The sequence below is a fragment of the Cydia splendana genome, chromosome 12, assembly GCF_910591565.1.
Source record: "Cydia splendana chromosome 12, ilCydSple1.2, whole genome shotgun sequence".
Taxonomy (NCBI): Eukaryota; Metazoa; Arthropoda; class Insecta; order Lepidoptera; family Tortricidae; genus Cydia; species Cydia splendana.
In genome coordinates, this window is record NC_085971.1 from 11,059,910 (window position 1) to 11,086,283 (window position 26,374).

At 38.0% G+C, this 26,374-nt stretch overlaps 1 protein-coding gene across 4 annotated transcripts; it reads right to left on the reverse strand.

The window, feature by feature from the left end:
* Window positions 1-812: 812 nt before the first annotated feature.
* On the reverse strand, window positions 813-26,150 carry LOC134795507 (sodium/potassium-transporting ATPase subunit alpha-like). 4 transcript variants are annotated; one of them, XM_063767366.1, is made up of 18 exons: window positions 25,894-26,081; window positions 25,366-25,515; window positions 24,873-25,045; window positions 24,450-24,620; window positions 23,340-23,457; window positions 22,921-23,157; window positions 15,420-15,635; window positions 14,872-14,892; window positions 14,181-14,371; window positions 13,666-13,837; window positions 13,156-13,304; window positions 12,213-12,411; window positions 6,341-6,495; window positions 5,774-5,960; window positions 3,468-3,707; window positions 2,726-2,914; window positions 1,685-1,802; window positions 813-1,008 (listed from the first exon to the last, which is right to left on the reverse strand). In XM_063767366.1, exons 1-18 carry the CDS (start codon window positions 26,039-26,041, stop codon window positions 894-896), a joined length of 2,949 nt encoding a protein of 982 aa, XP_063623436.1. In that variant the 5' UTR covers window positions 26,042-26,081; the 3' UTR covers window positions 813-893. The 4 variants fall into 4 exon arrangements, with proteins under 4 accessions (XP_063623436.1, XP_063623435.1, XP_063623437.1 ...); XM_063767365.1 differs by having other exon boundaries at window positions 23,328-23,457; window positions 25,894-26,079; XM_063767367.1 differs by lacking the exon at window positions 813-1,008 and having other exon boundaries at window positions 1,682-1,802; window positions 2,730-2,914; window positions 23,328-23,457; window positions 25,894-26,150.
* Between the last annotated feature and the right edge of the window lie 224 nt (window positions 26,151-26,374).

A 26,374-nucleotide genomic window follows, 5' to 3' on the forward strand; every position in this document is an offset into this window, starting at 1 on the left:
GTGATTATAAGTCAGATTAGTTCCTCCACAAAGTTTAACCGAGAGGATCATTCTTAACTAGAAATATTTGTAGGTAGTGTAAATATTAAATCAATCTATTGTGTGTAATATTTATTAGAGTTCTATTGAATTTTAATATGTGAATTTATTTACCCAATTTCGAAACTTCTTAAATGTACCTATTTATTAATGTACTATTTTCTGATACTAAATATATTCTGCCACTTAACGTTAAGGGATGATGGTGTGTATTTGAATGATGGAGGTATCTTTTCATCTCATTTGTGCCTTACTTTAACTGGTACAGTCTACAACAAAATCTATACAATATGACCAAAATGCGAACAAAAAAGATGTCACCGGCAACGTAAACATATTTGATCGTTTTGGTAACTAAAGTATGAGTTTTGACATGTGTACCTACATCTGATGCTAGAGTTAGACCAAGCTAAATTGGCAGTGATTTTATAGCACAGAATGCGCAAAAATAACACTTGCACAATCTGGGCTATCAAAATCGCTGCTAACTTAGCTTGGTCTAACTCTAGGATGATGCCAGGCATTCCAGGCAAGTGGTGCACGTGTACTCTTATCTACGCATCCGGTGTACACCGTTCTTTGTGACGTACGCAGTTGATCATAATTTATCGGTAAAGTAGCGTTATTATCATTGTATAGGTTGACTTAGTTCTATTTGTGACCTGAGTGATGTGTTTATTGTTGCTCATTTAATTAGTTTAGATACTTATGACTATAGGTAAAAGGAGTATCACTGTGGGATCAAAAAGCGTGGCAAATAAAAATGGCTCATGTCTTGAATATTTCGTTTTAATTTTCTATAAAACCTGCCTATTTATACTAATTTAATTAACTTTACATTTTTTCTTAGCTGTTTAGTAGTACGTGAGCATATTGAACCATCCACCAAGTAACTCTCTTCTTATACAGTATCTTCTGAATTCGTCGAACACAAACATAAACAATGCAAAGGGGAGGGCCAGAAACCACCTGTAATTTGAACAGAGGGTAGCAGTTGTCAAACGATTACCTATTAAATTCTAATGATTGATTTTGTACAGCGGTATCTCCTTTAGCTGCTAAATTTGTGGCTTCAATGTTTTGTATCACATTACGAGTCTTACTAAAATACTTAGGTATTCCTTTGTTTATGAAATTATTCATTTACGCTATTTATTTTACTTAGCGCCACTTGCAGTATCCCACTATCCCGGGATTACCCGGTTAAACCTGGAGTTACCACGGTTACCAGTACAATTTGACACTGGGTTAACGGGTTAACCCCGGATTAGTGGGATGGTGGAAGTGGTCCTTAGTTGCCCGCTGGTTAGAAGTCGAGTATTATTTTTGACACAAAATGTATTAAAGTGAAGGGATGGTGGAAGTGGCCCATAGTTGCCCGGTGGTTAGAAGTCTTCTTTTTGACACAAAATGTATTAAAGTAAAAGTCTCAAAAATTTCTTCTAAGTGTCGGAGAAAAGGAGAGCAGAACTGGAGCCCTCTGGTGGCTGATTGTCCAACGCGCAGAGGTGCTAGTGTGAAGACTGAATCTCATAGACGTGAAGCTAGTGTCAATGTGAACTTTTAAGTTTTTGATTTAGGCCACAAGACCCTTCGATGCGCACGGTCTATGAAAAATTGCAAAGTACTTAGTGCAAATCCTCACCATCGCAGACGTAAAGGGTATGCCTTGAAAAAGTCGTTGACGCCCGGGCAGTAGCAAACCAGGCAGGCAACAAGCAGCTCTACCACGAGCCCCATATTCAGCACCTTGTTTTTCATGCCTGAAACAAACAATTGTACCTATCGGTTATACCTATATTAAGTACCGCGACTTATAACCCCTGTTACCCCTTATAGCGAGCGTAGGTACTAATTAAGTACTCATTCACGCCCTAATTGCGGAACCGAATTCAATCAAATGTTTTTTTTTAAATAATCTATCAGACTATAGGAGGCCGGAAAATTGTGATTATGTGGTCGTCATAGGGATTTACTAATCTATAGGAAATGCATCCGTAAGAATGTATTGTAAACATCAGATCAGTCACGTGTCTTGTCATGTGTGTGAACACTAAACTTAACTGCGTACGAGCTAAGTAGGTACGTGATAATTCTTTACTAAGGTTATCTAGAACTATAAAATATGTAATCTGATGGTCAAGTGTACCTAATAGCTACATATTTCCTTATACATGTATACGTAGATACACCTAGTGTTAATAGTTTTAGGTATGTTTAAGTACCTAAATTACCTCGTAGTTTGTAGTCAAGTAGTTTGCATTTAAATGTCATAAGTGTCATAACCCTGGGGGCTGTGTAATAAATAGGTAATAGTTATTGGTTTTACAAGGGGGCAAAGTTGTTGTTTAACTTCTCGTGCTAATATTGATAGGTTACCTCGTCCTATGTGTCCCTATATATCGCGATGGATGGCGGGTTACCATCGAAAGGTCGCGAAATTAAAGACATCGCATGGTTCCAAGACCTTTCCCGAAAACGCGCAAAAAGGCACAATCGACCAGAAATTGCTGCCGAAATGGCTCCCAACTTGAGCTGCCACAAATGCGGTCGCAAATACCGGTTCCTCATTGGCTTATAGTTACAGCCACGAGAGATGTCCCCGCATACAGACGCCGCATAAATCATCTGTCAAGATATTAAAGGCCTCATGATGTGGTAGTGAACAGGTTGCCAAATGTCTTACCAACGTGAGCAATGGAATTGTATCTCGTCTTGCAGATGACTCCATTCATCATCTGCGTGATGACAACGGCCACAAAGTACGCGGCCTGGCTGGCGCGCTGCACGGTCATGCGCGCCTCGTACGTCCACTCCTGCCCCACTGAGTCTCGGAGGTCGCTCACGGCTTCGTTGTCCCAGTCGCTTCGTATGCCTGTAAAGCCAAAGCGTTTTTACAATTATAAACTGAAATAGATGTCATATATTAAAGAAAAAGTGACGCAGCTCTCCAGTGGTGAAGGCCGGATTCGAAACAGAAATCAAAACATTTACATAATAAAATAATTTGATTTGTTCCCAAAGTTGAGTTTTTACAATTATTTAATATTGATCGTTATTTACTGGTGCTTTATACACACTACCAGAAATATTTAGGAATGTAACATTTACGTACCTAATACAAATACGGTAAAAAATATTTCTTAAATTATTATTTTTAATTAAGCCCAACTAAAAGAGACCTGAAGGACCCAGTTTGGGACCATCATTAGACGCGATAGGTATAGGCAGGTATGTAAATAAGATGATAGGTAGGTACTTGTACCTACTCGTATTGTTTTTTGACAAGACCAAGTAGGCTAACATGCTGGCGGCCACCTCGACCAGCCCGAGGTGCACAATTGCAGGCGTCTTTAAAAGTTTGAAATATTAACCTTTTAAGTAGGTACCTGATACCTCATGGGGATACGATACCTATCCAAATTTACCAAATAAAACATCAGGAAAGAAGCCATGTTCAGCCATGACCACGAAGTATGCGAACATGCCGGCGGCCACCTCAACCAGCCCGAGATGTCCGTAGGCGAGCCGCAGCATGCGCCCGGACACCAGCTGCTGGCCGCGGCGCGGCGGCCGCGCCATCACGTCTGACTCCGCGCGTTCGTGCGCGAGGGATACGGCTGGCCACATGTCCGTGCCGAGGTCCACGCATAGGATTGTCATTACTCCTGAAATGTGTCACCTACTTTTGGCATGATGTTTGCGTTACGGTTCGGTAACACTGAAACGGATCCGCGGGTTATTCCCACTAGTTACCACCAAGTTCTTACCAGTGGTAACTACTGGGAATTTTTTTCCCACCTTTTACCACTGGTAACTACTGGGAAAAAAAAATCCCACTAGTTACCACCAACTTGGCTTGGTGGTAACTACTGGGAATTTTTATTCCCAGTAGTTACCACTGGTAAAAGGTGGGAATTTTTTTCCCCAGTAGTTACCACCAAAATATTGTTAGAATTCAATACTAATAAAAACAGTATAAATAGTATAGTATAAATGTAGAGTGCTGTAATAAATAAACTGCTTTAAAAGTGATCAAAAATATTAAAACAGTTTTACCGGTATAAGTGTAAAAACTAAAATAGAAGAGTCTCATTCTAGTTAAGTAGAAATTAACTTATTAGCCGGATTAAAATTATCTTATTATTATTAACTGTAAATTGAATTACATATTTATACAAACGAACACACAAATCAGTCAAAAACCGACAGAACTGATTTCGTTTTATTATTTACAGCTACTTCATTTCGTTCTATTATAGCACGACGCAGAGCTGAAATATGTCTAGGTATTCATAATTTGTAGTCAGGCTAAATAAGTACAGGGCATGGTTGTTATTAAAACCGCTTAGGGCGCGCTTCGGATGAGCTGACTGCTCGAACTAGAGATGGGTCGCGGGTATTTACCCAATTTACCCACCCAGGTAAATACCCGGTAAATACCCATCTACCCGGTATTTACCCGTATCTACCCAAATGGACGGGTAGATTCATTTCTTGTTGCACATGTCGATTTGTGTTAAAGTGGAGATATAAACCGAGTTAATGGTTGTAATTATTGTGTGTTATTTAAAATGAAATGGTTTAGTGAAACTTGCAGTTGTAACTAAGGAATTTTTAGTACAATTTTGATAAATATTAAAAAAAGGCCGTCATAAGAGTATTTTTTTAGATTCGAGTAAATTATCGTACTTATACGTTGATAATACACATTCCAACTGCGGTCGGCGGGGGGTGTGGTTGGGGGGAGGGGGGTAGAAGTGAAATTTTTCATATTTCTTGGAATCTGTCATTAATATCGAAAAGTGTTGTATGTACAAACTAAAGTAGACATAATTTTCTACAAAAAAGGTTATATACATTTTTGTCCTAAAACTAACTGTATTTGACTTATGAGCTTCCCAAGTTGTGATACGGCACAATTTTTTTTTATTATCATTTATAAGTAGTCTTTATTTTCATCTTTTTAATGTATATTAAAAGCGTTTTAAAACATTTCCGGAAGCCAGGGAATGATTTTACACGATTTTCATAATTGTACTGATATGTTAAAATCGAACTTCATCTCATAGCAACCTTTTCATACTTAGTTTGAACATACATTTTATGTAACATTATAAAAAAGTACTTAAATTAATCTTATTTATACTCACATACCATTTAACAATTTAAATTTAGAAGAAAAACGAAAATACCCGCGTATTTACCCGCGGGTAGGTAAATATCGGGTATTTACCGGGTAAATACCCGCTCTCGGGTATTTACCCGGGTAGTTACCCATCTCTAGCTCGAACTAACCAGCATAGGCTCGCATTCCAATTACGCTCGGGTAGTACATCGCTCGGTCATGCTACGCTGGTTGGCTCGATTGCTTAAACACCCACGCTAACGGGATGGTAATAACACTACCAGAGGGGCATCAGGTACTATTCGTACACATTTTTATGTATTTAACTTTTATTCTTTTGGAAAATGGAATCGTTTTTACGGCTTGTTGCCACGACTCGCTAAGGGACCGCTTTTAAAAATCAAACCCCAAGAATTGGTGCGACCATTTTTATTACATTACTTACAAGTCTTACAACTGTGAAATGGGAAATTCTGTGAGTAGGTTTTAATGTTAAATGATTTTGTAAGACGTGGAACAAAGAAAAATATTCCTAAAAATTATTTGTCAACGTATTTTTGGAGCTTGTAAGTTCGTTAGTTGAAGCTTGTGTTCGTTTAAACTTACCCAGTGGCAGTGGTATTGAAAACAAGATAAACACCAGCACAGGGAAGATTTCCGGCACATTCGATATGAGTATGTAACAAATGGACTTTTTTAAGTTATCGAATATCTTCCGTCCCTCCTCTATTCCTGTGACGATGGTCGCGAAATTGTCGTCCATCAAAATTATATCAGCGGTTTGTTTCGATACCTGAAAAGTAGTGGAAACATAGTAGGTACCTATATTAGGTAGGTAGGTAAATGGTTTGAAAGTGAGTGCAGGATATTGCTTCTAATGTAAATAATTACCAGTTTTTTAGCACCTGTGTGTGTCGTAAGTGGTAAACTGGGCCCATAACCTGCCGAGTCTGTTCAAATTGAACTTGAGTCTGCCAATTGACAGGGATGGACACAAGAGAGTATGGTGAATTTATTACAAGTTCTGATAGACTCGTGTCGTGTAAGACTAAGAACCTGCCCTACTTGTGAGCCTGTTGGGCTGGATGATGCGACGGAGATGTTGATGTCGGCCATTGAAATGCTTTCATTATCTGCAGCTTTGAGTGGATTTATTTCAAGTACTGTTAGAACCTGTGAGCCTGTGATGCCCATGGAGATGCCGATGTCGGCACGACGCAGCGCGGGCGCGTCGTTGACGCCATCGCCCGTCACCGCCACTATGTTGCCTCGCCGTTGACATGCTTCCACTATCTGTAGCTTTTGAGTGGGTGAGGTCCGTGCAAAAACTGTAAAGTTACCAGACATTAGCATAAAGGTACAGTCGCCATCAGATATATCGGAGCGGCCAAGGTGTTCACAATATCTGAACACGCGCTCTAACGCCCTGATAATAGAGGCGTGTTCCGATATTTGTGAGCACCTTGGCCGCTCCGATATATCTGATGGCGACTGTACCTACAGTTTCTAAAGACGTTTTCAAGGGGAATTTACATGTAAAACTCTAACTTAGATGATACGATAAAAAATGCTGAATCGGTAAATTAATACAGACAACAAGTCTACTAACAGTAACACGCTTAGCTGACCATTTGGTTGACTTTAAGTACAGTGAAACCTGGATAAGTGGGATCTCAAATCTCAAGGGACGAGCAAATTTGTCTCACTTAAAGAGGTATTCCCAGGGTCCGGGTGGTACACAGGGTCTCAGTTAGCCAGGTATAAATAAATTTGTGCATCATTTATAGTGTTCCATTAATAGAGGTGAGAAAAGAGATTATTTCAGTTATAGAGGTGGTAAATAAGGTATTTTGTCAACATTATGTATGAGTTGTAATCATCAACAATAAATAAAGATAGGTAAAATAATCCTTGTCCTTAAATAGTTTTTTTAAGTCTGTTAAAATTTTAATTCGAATTCACTTTGAAATATTCTACTTCTACAAAGGATGGATTTTGTTAAATTAAGTGTAAAACGGAGTTCATTGCATCTTAGAACTTTAATAAACGAAAATTAATTTTTCACTTCTCATGCTCAAAAAGTGCACCTTTATGTCGTGCGTAGACGACATAAAATCGCATTTTATGCTCTAGAGCATAAAAGTAAAATTTTCTTCTAAGACTAAGGTAATCGGTCTCAACAGCCAAACAGTTAAAACATATTGCACAATTTTACTGAGCAATAAAATTGTGTAGATGACAAAACTTGTTATATTATTTTATTTTTGTTACAATTTATTAGAAATCCGTATTTTCTGTCATTAAATTTAGTAAATCACATAAAATAGGAGTCGATTATCGTTCAAAAATGCTCCGAAATGTTTGACTTGGCAGAAAACCAAGCGTCTAAAACTCTGATCACATGTTAAAAAAAAAAGTTAGTTGGCGGGAATTGGTTATGTATTATGTTCTTTCGCTTTACGACAATTTCGTGGTGTAAATTGCCGTGGAAAAATATAATTTCCTCGCAATCGAAGTGAAAAGCAGAGTGTACAATAAGGGCATAAATGTTCATTTTTACCCTCGTCTACTATTTTGTATGTATTTATTATAAAAAATTGCCTCGGGTAAAAATGGGTCACTTTATGCCCTTGTTGTACAATCTACTATTTCCTTACTCAAACTAACTATAGGTAAATAAAACTTGAAGTTGTTTAGACACAATTAACCGAATGCGGAATTTTTGGTTAGACCAAAGTCCAAGATCTTCAATAAAGTCCAAAGGGATTACAATCCGCTCCGGCGGATCCGGTAATCCGGCCGGATCCGGCACTTTTTAGGAGCTACCGGATCCGGTTAAAATCACCGGGTCCGGGAAAATAGAAAAAAATTCCGCACACAGCATCCACTGTGCGTTTTAGGTGAGATAAAGGCGTCGGATGGAAGAAAGAAGTTAAACAGAATAAAGAACGAATGAAAAAGTCAAGATTTAGTAAAATAAGAAGATATTTAATATGACGATGATAGAGAACAGAAGAGGATTTCCTCTTCTTTCATGTTGGTGGCACGAATCGGCACGATACGACGATTACTTAAATACTAAATGAAAGGATGGAGATGTCATGGAAGACATTTGTAACGACCGGTCTGGCCTAGTGGGTATATAGTGACCATTCAGTGACCCTACATATGAAGCCGATGGTCCTGGGTTTGATTGAATCCCGGTAAGGGCATTTATTTGTGTGATGAACACAGATATTTTTTCCTGAGTCATGGGTGTTTTCTATGTATATAAGCATGTATTTATCAATATACTATAGGTACGTATATATATCGTCGCCTAGTAGTAGGTACGAGGGTACATCAAAAAGTCTTTAGAATTGATATCAGCTAAACACATAATGATACGTTTTGATTATTGGTCATGATACATCACTTTTTGGTAATAAATTGCATAAGTAAAGACATAAATATATTAATTACTTTTTATGTTATCGATAAACAATGGCAGTAGGGTAGGTGATGTCTTAATATCAGTAAATTCAGGCAAGTTTTTGTGATCATTCAGGAACGATTTTCTCAAAATGTTTGGTGAAGAAGTCATAAAAATTGGTACTTAAATTAAAACTTGGGTTTTTAAGAATGAATTAGTATTTAATAATATGCTTGTAAATTTTAATTTTCAGGCTAGGATGTCCTTTCAATATTAAAGGTAGTAATTTTAGGTCTTCACACATGTATTTGTTCAATTCAGAAAAAATAATGGAAACATACCACAAAAATAAATATAAAAATACAAAATAAGGCCTATCAAACATTGTTCAATAAAACTCAGAAGAATCTTTTTAAGAAAAACGCAATTAAATAAAATACCTAATTTTAAGATGATTTTGGGCCTCAGACCATGCAGTTTCCCAAGAATGCTGCGCAGAATCTTGTGCTTGAATTAAAGAGTTGCGTATTGCGTAATCAAGAGTATGTCTTTGGCAATTACTTCACATTCTTTGATTCTTAAAAATCTATAAATTGGCTGTACTAGCGATAAACAAAAAAAAAAGGAAAATTAGTACCTAAAATTGAGATTCTTTTTTTTTATGGATGAAGATGCCACACTGAGAAAAAAAACTAACAAAAACACACTTAGAATTACAAAAATAAAACTTAATCCGGGGACAAGGAGAGTCAACTAATAGGAACAAATTGACTTTTGCAATTTCCATTTAGTAGGAAATACAACTTCTATATTTGTAATTTGAAGTATGCTAGAGTAATTTCAGAAATTTGGTTTTGTTATTCCGAGAGGTGCTTTAGCAATATCGGAGGTGATGACGTCATGGGTGAAAACTAACCGTTTTGTAATTCTAAGCGTGCTTTAGCAATATCGGAGACGATGACGTCATAGGTTTTACTAAACTGTACTGCGATTCCAAGCTAGCTGTTGTTATTCTAGAGATAATGACGTCACAGGCAAAAACTAAACTGTTTGCAATTCCTCCGCCCCTAGCAAACGGGCGCCGCGAGAGCATGTCGCGCGCGTGGTAGCTACCCGTCTCTATTTCTGTCTGTATGAATAAAAAAGCATTTGGTAGTATATCTCTGTACTAAAGAGGCACTATAAAAGCCTGTCGAGATATTCTACCCATTCCTTTCTTATTCATACAGTCAGAAAGAGACTAGTAGTTATTACGCGCGCAACAGGCTCTCGCGGCGCACCTGTGCTAGGGAGGTTGGAATTGCAAACAGTTTAGATTTACCTTTGATGTCATTATCACTAGAATAACAACAGCTAGCTCGAAGTTGCAGAACAATATATTCCTGTAGACCCCAACTACACAGTAGGTCGCGGGTTAATATGTCCATGGCCCACAATATATCCTAAATTTATTATTTAACTTAAGTATGTTTTAAACAAAGAAGACACGAGACACGCCCGCCCGACATCCGACACAATACTAACTCTAACCAAATGAACCTAGCAAGTAGCTGTGTTGGTATTACAAAACTCGTTTAGTGATTGGTACAACAATGAACATAAACACAACAAGTCTATCTACTAAATACCAGTAAACTTTGTAATGTCGCTATAGTAACAACTGAATTGTTATTTTAAATGGGGTAATGTTATTCCCGCGAACTCGTTTTTTAGATATTACAAAACTATGTAAGTGAGACATTTACTAAAATCATAACTTGAAATCACAGATGCTTTTTTCCAAAAATCACAAACTTTACTAGTAAAAATCGGAGAATTTTAGTAGTAATAAAAATGGATTGTAACAAATACTGAACTTTGTTTAATGCTCCATTTACTAAAGTCTGTTTGCTGAAATTAGATTTAGTATTACTGAGCTGTTTGTAGAAATAAATAAATTTTACAGAAATAGTGAAACTTCCATGATTACTACTAAAACTTCATTTTTTCCCCCAGTACAGAACTGTTTATTAATTCCTGGTAGTGATTTTTCTCTCAGTGCAGATTTTTTAATACTGAATATGCATATAAACTAATAAAGAGGTTGCCTAAAAGTAAAAAATAACAGGATACCTGTAATTCCATGATATCATAGCGTTTCTAATTTCTTTTTGATTCCCCCTCGTACTACCTAGCTAGCTAGTACCCATAGTACAAGCTTTGCTTGGTTTGGGGCTACGAGTAGGTCGATCAGTATAAGAATGTCCCCAAATATTTATCCATGAATTATTTATTTATTTGTGATTCAGGCTATAAAACTATTTTCACGGATAAAAATGAAAGCAAGATAATATTGGAGCGCATTTCATATAATTTTGGTTAAAAGTAAAATATCTTGTTACTATGTAGAATGGATGTCAGCGTAACAAATAATTACATCAAAGAACAGTTACGAAAACTTGTCCTTTCAAGGAGTTCCAATTCGCATCCCATAATTATCCCATTAACAGGCTTTGAAATCTAATCAAATTTATAATTATATTGTAAACGTAAATTTGAGCAGAATGTGAATAATTAAATATAATAAAATTAATAAATGACTTTAATTTCAAATTTTATTTTTAAATTGAGACTGACATTTTGATACTTTTTAGGGTTCCGTACCCAAAGGGTAAAACGGGACCCTATTACTAAGACTTCGCTGTCCGTCCGTCCGTCCGTCCGTCCGTCCGTCCGTCCGTCTGTCACCAGGCTGTATCTCACGAACCGTGATAGCTAGACAGTTGAAGTTTTCACAGATGATGTATTTCTGTTGCCGCTATAACAACAAATACTAAAAACAGAATAAAATAAAGATTTGAATGGGGCTCCCATACAACAAACGTGATTTTTGACCAAAGTTAAGCAACGTCGGGAGTGGTCAGTATTTGGATGGGTGACCGTTTTTTTTTTTGCTTTTTTTTTTCTTTTTTTTTTGCATTATGGTACGGAACCCTTCGTGCGCGAGTCCGACTCGCACTTGCCCGGTTTTTATTAATACTTAGTTTTATTTTATTGTTTAAAAGTTATTTCTTATTAACTTCAAATATTTGTTTTATGAATACATTTGTAACATTTGTTTCACATATAACGCATAAAACTTGCAAAATATGACATTTAATTAACTTTAATATCCTTATACCTACCCGGATCCGGTCCGGCCGGATCCGGCCGGATTGAAAATCAATCCGGTTTGCAATCCCTAAGTCCAAGTTAGAGAGGTCATAGATTGACGTTATCTCAGAGACAGAGGTCAATTCCTATAACATTCTAAAAAAACAATGAAGCAAATGTAAGCTTTCAAATATAGTCTCAGTAAAAGAGGTAAAATACCCTCTCTGTCTCAGTAATAGAGGTAAATTTGACTATAAAATCGAAACTACTAATCTCAGTTATAGAGGTCTGTTCTATCTCACTAACAGAGGTAATTCAATGCCAAAGTGCCGGGACCGCACCATGAGTCCCAGCTATAGAGGTTTCCCACTTATCCAGGTCCCACTTAACCAAGTTTCACTGTATTTACAATAAGGTTTACGAACGGTAAGTCAACTATGTCACAGTATTTGTCGATGATCCAGACACGAACGTAGGTATATCAGTTAGATAGGTGGGTACCAATTTCATAGTACTTGTCGATGGTCCAGTCGAGCAGGTCGGGATTCATGTTGCGCAGCTCTGCGCCCGTGATCACATGGCACGCGGTCGTGGCGATGCCGACTTCGCCCGCTACGGCGCGCGCCGTTTCAGGGTGGTCGCCGGTCACCATCATTACGCGTACGCCTGCTGCGCGGACGCGCTGAATGGCTGACAGCACCTTATCATGATTAAACACCATGTCAAAGAGCATGAGAGCTGAGTTTAAAATTATGAAGGCAGTCACTTAATGTTTCGAGTGGCTGGTAAGTAGTCCATGCTATAAAAAAAACCTTAAACTTTATTTTTGATAATAAATACCTAACAAAAAAGGCTTCGAGTAATATATATAACATTTAGCAGTCTAATTCTCCCTCTCATAACTTTGATAATGAATAGGTAGTAAAAAGGGATAGGTAGGTCAGTGTAGATGTAACTAGAAGTGTAATAGTACATTGTGCAACGAGGGGGGTAAGTAAAATTTTGCAAACTATGTCTATGGATTCACGACAGCCGCAAGCTGGAGTGAATTAAAGACTCGAATTGGCAATATTTTTACCCCCGGAGTTACACACAATGTTTTTCATCACACTTGCAAAGAAACGGATATTCAATTAATCAAACGAAATACTTTTAAACATAAACAAAATTATTAAATTAAAAACGTTAGTATTTTGAAAGCAAAACTCATTGTAGGTATACCTAGAAACCTAGGTAGAAACTTTTACTTAACAAGTATTTTACTTAGAACCTACCTAGTTGGGTCGTATGAGGTTGTCAAAGGAGTGACATAATAAAAAAAGCTGTAACTCTCGTGGACAAAATAAAAATGGACTTTATTTTGATGGTAAATGGACTTTAGCTCCCGCTTCACTTGTGTGAAATAGCACGCTTACTGGGCAAGTGTGATGAAAAGTTAATTTACCTCTCTTCTTGGTGGATCCATTAGTCCCAAGATTCCTACAAAACGTAATTTGTCCACTGGAAAATTAGCATCTTCGGCATCGAATTTATAATTCAGTGGATAATTACTAGCATCCAAAACTAGGTCAGCTAACGCAAGAATCCTTTTACCTGAAACAAAATTGTAATTATTTTACTTCAGTCCAGCTATTCTATAGGAGTAGCTGGTTGAAAGTATTAGTAGGTATCAGATATAGCAAGAAAGAAATGCTATAAGCTCTCCGAAAAAATATTTTAGGTACAAACATAACTAACAGGTCCCCAGACTGTCTAGCACGCGTGAATCCATACTTGAAGTTCCGCAAAATGAATGCAGTTGCGCGCGAGAACGCAACTCATGCTAGCAGGTCAGATCGTAGCTATCCTCTCGCGAGCAAAAGTACCTATTGCATTGCTTTGCTTTTTTTCTTGTGCATCCAATATCTTTGTAAGTTAAGGTTTCGATAGGTAAGTAGGTACTCAAATGTTTTACCAGTTTTGGCCATTTCGACTCCAGCAGAGTCTGCTCTATCCTTCATTTCACGGGTGAAAGTCTTTGTATCTTTATCCATGGCTATTGTGTCACACCGAGCTATAATAATCTCTGGAGCTCCTTTCATTAGAACTAAGTATCGCGAAGTATTTTTATCCAAGTGCACACTTACCTGCCACAAAATAATAATATTGATTTGAAGTTGTACCTATCTGATATGATACGTACGTACCTAAATATATTTTGTCTACGATTGGGCTATAGGCTATGCCATGAATGTAGGTATTCATTTATTATACAGATAGTATGCAGAAATCTAAAAGAAAGGTTCCGTAAAACATGTCATAGAAAGTCCAGACCTCGCGAATGTGCCGGGATTAGTGTATAGTGTAGGCACCCCTAGCAAACAATGCGGGACAATCCCTAACAGCTTGCGCGCATTATGTAGTAGGTAATTGCACGTTCTGGACGCAACTACCTAAAGAAAGAATGTAAAGAAGATTTTAATTACTTACTTGGTATTTATACGTAGAGTTAAAAGGTATCTCCGCTACTTTAGGATGCTGGTTCCTCAAAGACACTGGGTCACCGTGTTTATTAACAAAATCCAAGATGGCGGACTCGGAAGCGTCTCCGTGGATGGTGCCGTCGGCTTTGAATGTGGCCCTGCTGCATAGGGCTCCACATCTGAGTAGAGCAGCGTAAGCTAACGACGATTGGAAAAATAAAGGAAATATGAAAGAAATACGGAAAAACTACACACAAATCAATTTCGAAATCAAAGCTAACAAGTATACGTATTAGGTAGGTAGATGTACGAACATCAATTGAATAGGGCTCACCATATTTGTCTAAAAATGCCACGAACAACAAACTACGAGTACAACAGGGGATCCCAACCTGTGCGCCGCGGCGCCCGCCGTTCGGCAGTCCTCTTCACCATGTCTATATAGTATTCACCTATCTATTTCGAATAGCCTATAGTATAGGGCCCCGAGATTAAATTTTAATCTTGCAAGGGCGTCGCGGATTAAACAAGGTAGGGAACCCATGAGCACAGCAGACTTCAGCATTAATTGTTTATGGAGGTGCTAAATAGTAACTATAATTATTATATACCTACCTGTATCGTATTACACAAGATATAGCGAATGCCATTGGATTGGAAATTGGAACTGATAATTTATTTAGGTACGTGTTATTTACCTTGATTGTTGCGCATAGCATCTGGAAATAGAAGCGGAAGGTGAACAAATGTATACCTAGATACCTACCTACTACTATTAATTTAATACGAAAAGTGTTAGACAAGTTGAATGATTTGTAGGAAATTTTATAAGTACAGATTATTTACGTATAAGACAATTTTTTGCTACGGGCCACCGTTTTATTACGAGTTATTTACGAAAAACAATAAAAAGGGATTTTTTTAGATATTGCAATTCGTCGGCACCAATCAGCGTGAGCCGCTAAAGATAATTGGTGCTCACGGTCAAGGTAATATCAAAATAAAATGAAAACCTTATCAAATTGTGACAGCAGAATCAGCCTCTCAGTATACCTAGTGGGAAATGCTACGGGCTACGACTACGGCGTAGCACTCGTAGCACACATGTCCAGTGCCAGCGCGAGCTACGCGTTACGAGCGTAGCCGATAACATGGGAAAACCCGTATATGTAGCGAAAAGCGCCTACGAACAGAGAACCCGCCTAGCGGGTCGCTGGCAGTGAATGTGTTAATGGTGCAATTCTACCTTCAAATGAAGTTTGCGATACTGTCAGGGTTTTGTTCCACGTCCACACATCGTACACGCACATTTTATTCTCAGTAAGGGTACCAGTTTTGTCTGAACATATGGTAGTGCAAGCTCCTAAAGCTTCAATGGCGTCTAGGTTCTTTATCAGGCAGTTCTTCTTGACCATGCGTTGGGCGGTTAGCGTTAGAGATGCTGTCACTGTTGGTTGCAATCCTGATGGGAGACACTAAGTGAACTCACCTGCGGTACCATCGCCCACACAGTTAACTGTCCATCGGTAAACCTTACAAAAGGCATAAGGTCCACCGTTGGACAGTTAAGAGTGTTGCTGTTTGTACCAATTTTTTTTAGAATATTACATTTTTTACTATAGGTACTTACCCTAGTAGCATTTTCGTTGGGGCCCACGATGCCAACGGTAGGGAAAACGTTGGGATGAGGTTCGTTCCGTAGCCAACATTAATTTTGTCACAGATGCCCAACAATGGGCCTTTGTGTATTTTGGTACCGTTGGCTAAACAACGATAATATTCGTTGGCCCAATGATGACATATATCGCATTTACCAACATTGGCAGTGGCAGTGATGCCCAACAATGGGCCTTTGTGTATTTTGGTACCGTTGGCTAAACAACGATAATATTCGTTGGCCCAATGATGACATATATCGCATTTACCAACATTGGCTGTGGCACGGATGCCCAACAATGGGCCTTTGTGTATTTTGGTAACGTTGGCTAGTCAAGGATATCATCCGATGGCCCAATGATGACTAATATCGCATTTACCAACATTGGCTGTGGCACTGATACCCAACAATGGGCCTTTGTTTATTTTGGTAACGTTGGCTAATCGACGATATCATCCGATGGCCCAATGACGACAAATATTGCATTTACCAACATTGACTGTAGCATTGATGCCCAACAATGGGCCTTTGTGTATTTTGGTAACGTTGGCTAATCAACGATATCATCCGATGGCCCAATGATGACAAATATCGCATTTACCAACATTGACTGTGGTACTGATGCCCAACAATGGGCCTTTGTTTATTTTGGTAACGTTGGTTAATCAACGATATCATACGATGGCCCAATGACGACAAATATCGCATTTACCAACATTGGCTGTAGCATTGAGGCCTAACAATGGGCCTTTGTGTATTTTGCTACCGTTCGCTAAACAACGATACAATATGGCACCACACATTGATGTGTTCGCATCCAAGTGGTCACAGCTTGTAAAAGAATGTAAACGAATATTTGAATCGCTGTATTAATTAAGTAGTATAGTGTAGTGAATTTAAAAATTAGGTTAAGTAATGTTGGTTAGTATTTAAGATTGTAATGTATTGGCGAACGCTGTAATTACAATTTTTTTGAATAATAAACAATAAACAATAAACAATTCGTTGGCCCAATGGTGACGAATACCGCATTTACCAACATTGGCTGTGGCACGGATGCCCAACAATGGGCCTTTGTGTATTTTGGTAACGCTGGCTAGTCAAAGATATCATCCGATGGCCCAATGATGGCAAATATCGTATTTACCAACATTGGCTGTGGCACTGACGCCTAACAATGGGCCTTTGTGTATTTTGGTACCGGTGGCTAAACAACGATAACATTCGTTGGCCCAGTGAGCACAAATATCGCATTTACCAACATTGGCTGTGGTACTGATGCCCAACAATACCAGTTGAGTTTGCTTGTGGCGTCACTAGATGGCGTTACTGTCTCCAAACATCGAAGTTATAGTTATTTTCTCGATTATTCCGGATATAATCATAATATTTTTTTAAAGTAACTCATAAATCTAATAGCTATAACTATAAAATTTATACATAAATTTAAAAAATTGTATTTTACCAACATTTTCTCAATTTAAATCTCAAAAAACATAAATCTCGCTTACGAAGTTTCGAAGTGCGGTTAGTATATATACAAATTAGAGTGTATAGTAAGTGTACTTGCTTCGGCAGTACATATACTAAAATTGGAACGATACAGAGAAGATTAACAACAACTGCTGCCTAGCCTAGGGCCTTCATGTGGATACAACCAATGCCTACCGTAGTGTAATTGTAATATTTATCAGCAAAGGCCCAACGTCGTATTACACAACCACTTACTTAACGTAGGGTAACTGTAGGACTCGTAAACAAAAGCCCATTACATAATTAGACTGTAGGCACACTATAAATTACACAACTATTTACCTACGGTAGTATTGTAAGAATCCTACACAAGGCCCAACGTTAAAGTTACAATGTTGGCCCTTTGTGGGACAAGCTGTGTTGGGCCTTCAACCTGGTGCACGACTACCTACCGACCTACCTGACTTGCCGTTGGGTAATTGTTGAATTTGCAAACAGAAGCACAACGAAAAAATTGCCCTTTATTATTTTTTTGCAGTTGGCCCTACAGCAAGCCATACGGCCAAATGTAACAATTAACCAACCATCAAACAAATGTGTATAGGCCCAACCACGGCCCAACCAAAACCACCACCGTTGAATAATTGTATGATTTATTTAAATAGGCCCAACGAAAAAATTACTCTAATGGCCCTCTGTTGGGAATCTTCGGGAGGGCCTTTGTCGAGGGCCCTCCAGCAAATCGTACGGCCAAATGTAACAATTAAGAGCCAACAGGAGTGGTCATTCCTCCATACAAACGTAGTCCTCGTTTTCCTCCGTGGTTTTTGAAGCTAGAGCAATGATTTTTTCAACACAGATTAATATTGTCAATATCTGTGTCGGACCGTTTTGCTTTTTTTGATATTTTTGTTTTTTAAGGCGCTAGAGCCCTTCAAAAACGGCCAAAATGGCCTAATAGACTATGCCGCAATGAGAGGCGTGGTATTCAAAACTGATATCAATTAGCCAAAAAAGCAAAACGGTCCGACACAGATAATTTCATAATCATTTAGATTTCCAAATTTGGTTACGATTGGTTAAGTTTTGGGGGAGGAAAAAGAGGACTACGAAACCTCGATTTTTGTCATTTTTACGCAGGATTTTTCGCCTCAGCTGCAGTTGTCCCTATCGCACTAATTTTAGGGGCGGAGTCAAGTTTCTAAATACGTACACAGCCAGAAAAGTGATGGGCAATAGTCGACATTTAATGTCGATAATCTAGTGATGTAAGAAGTTATCGATAAACCGTCTTGTGTGAAAATATCTAGATCCTAAGATACAAGGGGTTTTGGGTTGAGAGTAGGGAATACATTTTTGTAGTTATGATATACAATCTATTATGAACTTTTTGATTCTAATATTTCAAATTAGAAATCAAAATCAAAAATATTTTATTGCATGGTTAAAATGGGTTAACAAAATTTTTAGGTACCTACAGGCACGCTTCGTAATTGTCGAGCAATTTAGGGTCCTAGCTGAATTGGTTGTTCCATACTTACTCATGCTCTATGGAATGTCCAATTTAGCTAGAACCCTAAATGGCTCAACAATCACGGAGCGTGACAGTACTAATGATTCATGTTCTGTATATCCTGCCCTACAATGGCGTTAATATTTGGTTGTCATGTCTATACTTCGTTTTTAAGCATTATTGAAAAAAAAATAGTAAATACTAATATTAACCACTAAGTACATAACTATTACAAAAAAAGCTAAATAATTATACGATTGCATGCTTAAAAAAGACACGTCACCTTCACTCTAATGCTAAACAAACGAAGAATAAGAACTAACAGCGATAAGACCGCCTGTTGCTACCTTTATCTACATTGTAAATCGGTTTTAGGGTTCCGTACCCAAAGGGTAAAACACGGGACCCTATTACTAAGATTCCGCTGTCCGTCCGTCCGTCTGTCACCAGGCTGTATCTCACGAACCGTGATAGCTAGACAGTTGAAATTTTCACAGATGATTTATTTCTGTTGCCGCTATAACAACAAATACTAAAAACAGGATAAAATAAAAATTTTAGTGGGGCCTCCCATACTACAAACGTGATTTTTGACCGAAGTTAAGCAACGTCGGGCGGGGTCAGTACTTGGATGGGTGACCGTTTTTATAAATAATGGTACGGAACCCTTCGTGTGCGAGTCCGACTTGCACTTCGCCGGTTTTTTTTAAATTTGTTTTTATGTTTGTGGTGTAATAAAGAATATTTTAGAGTCAGACCAAGAAAAGTCTACAGCAATTTTGATAGCACACGCAGTGCAAGTGTTATTTATATGTCATAATTTCATAGAAGCGACGTTTGAAATAATACTTGCACTGCGTGTTCTATCAAAATCGCTATAGATTTTTCTTGGCCTAACTCTACTTTAAATTACAAAGTAAGGCCTAAATTATAAAATAAGGCCCATCAATGTTTTTTTTTTGTGTTTATTAAACTTGATATTTTGTCTATAGTATTAGCGGACATGGCCTCAAAATTTAAACCCGCTTAAGAATCGGGCCTTATTTCGTGCATTATATACAATACTACCCATTTTTGTGTAGTCATTATTTATACTATAGAAGCATTGTTTGAGTAGCCAATTATTTAAACAGTATTTTTTTAAAGGGCAACGGTGGCAATATTTTAAGGTCTGGATAATAAGATACAGATCTTAATAAGGATATCAATGTAAGTGAATGTTACCATGACTACCAAACAAACAAATGTGATAGAATTTGCAAGCTGGCATTGTAACATTCAGACAGTTACCTATGTACCTAATCTGAAATATGAATAAATTAGTAATATTTTAAACAGGAAAGTAAACCGAATTTTGGCCTTTTGCTGGACACAATCACAATAGTAATTTGTTTTACAAGAGGGCAAAGTTTATCGCCACCGGTTGATGCATTTGCAGCACCAATGGTAGAAAATGCAAGCTCATCATCAACTGCATAATCGACGTTTGATATGACTATTGAATCCGAGCTTTTTGATCATGAATCATGATAAAACAAAATTTTAGAAGGTCGCAGAATAGTGGATTTAAACTATTTATTTTCTGTGATCTCAAATATCAGGCACGATCATACAAATTGTACATTTGCTGATCTTGCCTTTGTCATTGAAAGACGTAAGGGTTTACACAGAGAATATATATTTAAGTGTAATATGTGCAAAAAAAAGGAAACGATACACTCTGAAGACCCAAAAAGAAAATGTTAGTAAATACTGCTCCTCCCCATGGTTACTTGGTTCCTTATTCAACCTACCTGAAATTAAACGAGTAGGTTAGTAAATTATATCATTTTACATTATAAAGTTAAATGTTTAGGTATCTCAATCACTTACTCACTGGTGGACATGGACGCAAAATTTTTGCCCATCTACTTATACTATCTTATAAAAAATGAAATTTTGAAAGTTAGCACGCTTAAAGTTCGTTTTTAGGGTTCCGTACCTCAAAAGGAAAAAACGGAACCCTTATAGGATCACTCGTGCGTCTGTCTGTCTGTCCGTCTGTCACAGCCTATTTTCTCGGAAACTACTGGACCAATTAAGTTGAAATTTGGTACACATATGTAAATTAGTGACCTAAAGATGGAAATGTTTTTTTTATAATTTTAAAATACATAGGTTCGAAGTTATTTAAGAAAACAGCCAAAAAATGACCATTCACCCCCTTTTATCTCCGAAACTACTGGGTCTAAAATATTGAAAAATACACAAAATAGTTCTTTACCTATAGATGACAGGAAAACCTATTAGAAATGTGCAGTCAAGCGTGAGTCGGACTTATGTACGGAACCCTAGTTTTTGCATTAAGGTAACAGATTTTGACATGTCTTATTAAAAATTACCATTGAAAAATAAGTCATAGCAAATATGTTAGAATTATAAATCATATTAATCATATTAATGAGCAAGAGCACCCTAAACCGACGAGCGTGTATGAGGAATGTTATGAATGTGAAGGAAGCGAAAGTGGTATGTCAGGATCGTAGCAAGTGGAAATCCGTGGTCTCTGCCTACCCCTCCGGGAAATAGGCGTGATTGTATGTATGTATGTATGTATGTATTAATCATATACTTTTTTATATTCTTTTGCTTTCATAAGTAATATAAACTAATTTTTGAAAGCGTTTTTCAATAATTATTAATAAAAAGACACGTCATGATTGTTTACCTTCTTTCTAATGCTAAAAAATAACGAACTATAATAACCGGGCCTTATTTGGTACAGAACCTTGATTTGATAGGTACATCGGATATTCTGGGCCCCTGAGTTTGTTACGTAAAGGACAAAATGGTGACATGTGGTTAGAGCTGATACTGTTAAACTAGTGGTTCTGTGCGCTAAGTATAAAAAATAAGCTTCAGCGAACTCATTAAGCCTAGAAAAACCCCTACACCCTACTGCCACTTAAGTCAGTCTTGAGTCTTTGAATCAATTTCCGTAGTAGTACTAGTACTACTAAGGTACTAGGAGGTAATAAGGCCTATAGTAGGTATAATAAGGCCTACCTGAAAAATAATGTTCTTACAACAGTGTAACCGTGTTAGTTATTTGAGTAACATATATGTAAAGTGATACAATTAAAAGCTAACAGCAAACCAGTACATAAATTATATCTTATGTACTTCTTATGAATTACACTCTTATAAAGGTTTCGGCTAATTACGCTTAATTACTTGAATAAAGGTAGATGAATTGCGTGCGGTCCAATAGGTAACCACAACTCACGGAGTCCAAAACAATAAGCTGATCAGCAAAGTCAAGTAAACAAAGCCAAGTCACAGTAGTAGAAAGATTATCGAGTTCCGTAAACGTAAGCCGGGTCAAAAAATTCAATCGCAACACAGTAAGTAATAAGTGAACGCCTCGTGGCAGTAACGCACGAAAAATAACATTGCAAATTGTCGGCAATGAGGCGCGCGCGGGTGCAAGCGTACGCATCTGTGTGCGTGCATTACACACACAAATACAGTCTCTCACGCCCCGTCAGAGCGACGGGTATATTCAGCTTGAAATCTCAAAATTGACTTTTAGCTCAGCTCCCGTTTCGTCTTAACCAACCATCAAACAAATGTGTATAGGCCCAACCACGGCCCAACCAAAACCACCACCGTTGAATAATTGTATGATTTATTTAAATAGGCCCAACGAAAAAATTACTCTTATGGCCCTCTGTTGGGAATCTTCGGGAGGGCCTTTGTAGAGGGCCCTCCAGCAAATCGTACGGCCAAATATAACGGTTGCCCAACTAATACGTAAACAAAGGCCCAACAAAATCCCTACAAGAAAATGCTATTAGGGTAGATGGAAACAAATATTTAAATTTTGACGAAATCACAAATTGTTTAAGATTTAATGAATACTAACATCACTAAATAATTCGAATCATAGCCACGGAAACATAAAAAATAAAGGCTACTAATCTCTAATCCCATTTTCCTACATCAGTTACAATTAAGTAGTAATTTATGTTTTGTAAAACAATTCATACAGGTCGGCGGTCGGTCTAAAAAAATCAACAAATAAACTTACATAGAGCCAGCTTTAGCGTCAAGTTAATTTCTTACCTTCAGGTATATTGGCAACAATGATTCCAATAACGAATATGATGGTCTGCATGAACGGATAATCCAGCGCCAGCGACGCACTCGCCACGAATGCACCCAGGCACAGCGCCCAGATACACATGTAGCGCATGAATCGGGATATCTCCTGGGATAGGGGGGACGGTTTTGGCTGGATTCTTGTGGCTAGGCCAGCTACGCGACCTAAGGCCGTTAGATCGCCAGTACACATGACGATACCTATAAATAAGATTTAAATGAAAACCAAAATCCGGTCCGGAGTCGCTATTTTTTTACTAGCTTATAATGGTGCAAATAATTATGGATGTAAGAGGTACACGACGCTACCTACGCCTGGAAGTTTGATGACGGAAACGGGGAAGGTGTATAACAATATTTTTATGTTATACCTGTAGCCCAACCTTCGACACATTGCGTAGAAAAGAAGGCGACATTAGGGGACTCTAGTATGTTGGCAGTGCCTTCCGAGTTACTGCGACATACTGCCACGGACTCGCCGGTTAGCGATGAGTTATCAACCTGAAATCAGGGATCGTTACCGGTGTAACTAAAAAGCAGAATACCCAAAGGAAAGTTAACCCTTTTTAGACAACTTGGGTCATCCATTAATTACGTCACACGAATTTCTAGGTTTTTTGACCCCTCCCCCCCTCCTTGTCACACTTGGTCACATTTGGCATACCCCTCCCCCCTGGTGTGACGTCACATTTCTTCAACGAAATCGGCAAATATTTATTTAATATTTTATCAAAATATTTTTGACAAAGGAAATATTAGTAATTATATAACCCAAAACTGATTAAGAAATAAAATTAAACGAATAAAAACGATTATCGTTTCAAAAACTTGTTATTTAAATGATAATTAACGTATAAAATAATTTAAATACATTTTCGGTTACTGATGAAGTTAAATTGACGTCACAAAGTGTATGACTCCCCCCTCCCCCTTGTCACAACATGTCACATTTTCTTGACCCCCTCCCTCCCCCTAAACGTGTGATGTAATTAATGGATGACCCCTATATTTCAGTTATGATATGCTGAAGTGACGTGATAGGTATTCACGCTGACTGAGCGTAGGTATGTATATTTATATGAAATATACCTGTTCAACTTATTTTAAATAAAATAAATATTTGGGGACAATCTTACACAAATCGACCTAGCCCCAAACTAAGCAAAGCTTGTACTATGGGTGCTAGACGACGATACACATACGTATATAGATAAATACATACTTATATACATAGAAAACAGCCATGACTCAAGAACAAATATCTGTGTTCATCACACAAATAAATGCCCTTACCGGGATTCGAACCCGGGACCATCGGCTTCATAGGCAGGGTCACAACCCACTAGGCTAGACCGGTCGTCATTTTGCCGGCTGTAATCCAAATATCTGCCAGAAATGTTTCTCCACAGCTTTCATTAGGAACTTATTAGGCAATACCTAGTCTTTTGTGTAGCATATGCCAAAATATATTAAATTAAATGTATTTAACTCACTTTGAAACCTTTACTGTCTATAACCCGAATGTCAGCCGGCACTATGTTCCCAGCTTGCACACGGACCAGGTCCCCTCTCACTAGGTCCCTGACATTGGTGTCTACGTTCAGCACGCCATCTCTGGTGCACTGGGCGTATGTGGGAATCATATTATTGAAAGTTTTCATTATCTGGGAAACAGTCGAGATTATGGTGGGATCGCTTACACCAGGTCCTGCATACATTAAGGTAGAGACTTTTAGAATTGCCTTGTGCCGAGCGCGTTGGAAGGCTTTGCGATTTAAATCAAAAACTTAAGACGATACTTTGCGCCAATACTTACTTAAACCAGGGGGCTCCGGTGCTTTCTCATACGGTCACAGGAATAAGTATTCCTATACCATCACAAAATCTGAGAAAGAATATCACAAAAGGCCACTTACCTTCGAACTTTTGTAGTTCTGAAAGAAGCTGAAAAGTCCGCAAATGACGTCAACAGCTATGAGGACGCATCCCAAATACAAGTTGTCGCGGCTCGGGTTCGGTTTAGATGACGCTTCGAGGAGGTACGCGCCCAAACACAGTAGAGCGCCAAGCCAAATCAATACGGAGAATCCTATTATAAGGGAATGTCCGGTCAATGGATTAGGATGCTTCCAGTGGTTAGCCTACGTTCACTACCTACTATTTTAACAGCATTTAAAGATGACTAGTCTACCACTAGTCAAAAACCGTTAGTGCGGCTAGAGAACTTCCGATATATATAACTTGGCAGAGCAGTTTTGTCTACTGGGTTAGAAGCGCGTTTTCGCAAAAACAAATGCCTTAAGCTGTTAGCATAAGTAGCTGAAAAAAGCGATCTGTTCCTCGGCTCCGGTATTAAGTTTAGGTACCTATGTCGCAAGTCACAATCTGTAGGCATAGGCATTTATTTACCTGTACACATGGATTTTAGAAGTACTTTAGGCCACCCATATTGCGTCGCGGGCGTCAGTGCGTTGTGCCCGTAGAATTTCAACAACTCGGCTGCCTTTGCACTGGTCAGTCCATTTACAGGGTCGGTCGTGAATCGATTGTAAAATTCCTCTGTAATTGTTGTCATTGTGTTAGAATTGCCTATTGCACCTTAATTACTTGTCAGTATAATATCGATACAGTAACGTGTGTGTGTTTCTTACGCACATTGTGACTCATCTGCCCAATTGAATTCGCAAAGTAGGCAATTGTGTCCGGCTGTGAATATGACTTCTTGAATGGTTAATCTCTTTCATTTAGTGTACAATCAACCGTAAAAGTGCATGGCGTATTTATCAATGAATTCATTCATAATTTCTCTATGCATGATTTCGCAGCTCACTGATAGATGCACTCGTACGCGTAGCGCAGTTTTCGCTAAGCTTCCTAGGGCGCGGCGTAGAATACAATATACGAATACAAGAACAAATAAACTCAACGAATACTTACTGAGGGGAATGAGATGTGCATCCGTTTGTATCTCCTGTTTCAGCAAATTCAACCTAGTTGTGCTCAGGTCTCTAGACCGCAGCCCTTTGGGATTGCTAGGACGAAAGAAGTCAGTGATCGACGCGTAGCTCGAAGTTCTAGCATGCATAGCGATGACGATCTCAATAACTATTGATAAGAATAAATAATCATGACAATCAAGGAGTCTAGATTGCCCGAATTGACTGGCATATCTAGATGGCTGATTATTTAATTAGGTAATTCTAATGAAGGTAGGAAAGGTAAAAATATTTATTAAAAAAATGTAGTATAATTATCGACTGTTTTATTACTCACGTAGAAATTAAATTAAACTGTCTTAAAAGCTAGGTAGGCAGTGTCAATTTCAAACATAAATAAATAAAACATTTTCCATAAACCTACTCAAATTAAACGAAATTTATTGCACGTCAAAAAAAATCTATATACCAATACCAATATC

What these genes read in the sequence shown, in the direction of transcription:
- LOC134795507 (XM_063767365.1), bottom strand. Translation starts at nt 26,041, where the DNA reads ATGCATGCTAGAACTTCGAGCTACGCGTCGATCACTGACTTCTTTCGT. An exon ending in TCTAAAATCCATGTGTACAG is followed by an intron (nt 25,046 to 25,365) that starts GTAAATAAATGC and finishes CCCTTATAATAG; the next exon opens with GATTCTCCGTATTGATTTGG. An exon ending in TGTCGAAGGTTGGGCTACAG is followed by an intron (nt 23,158 to 23,327) that starts GTATAACATAAA and finishes TCTTATTTATAG; the next exon opens with GTATCGTCATGTGTACTGGC.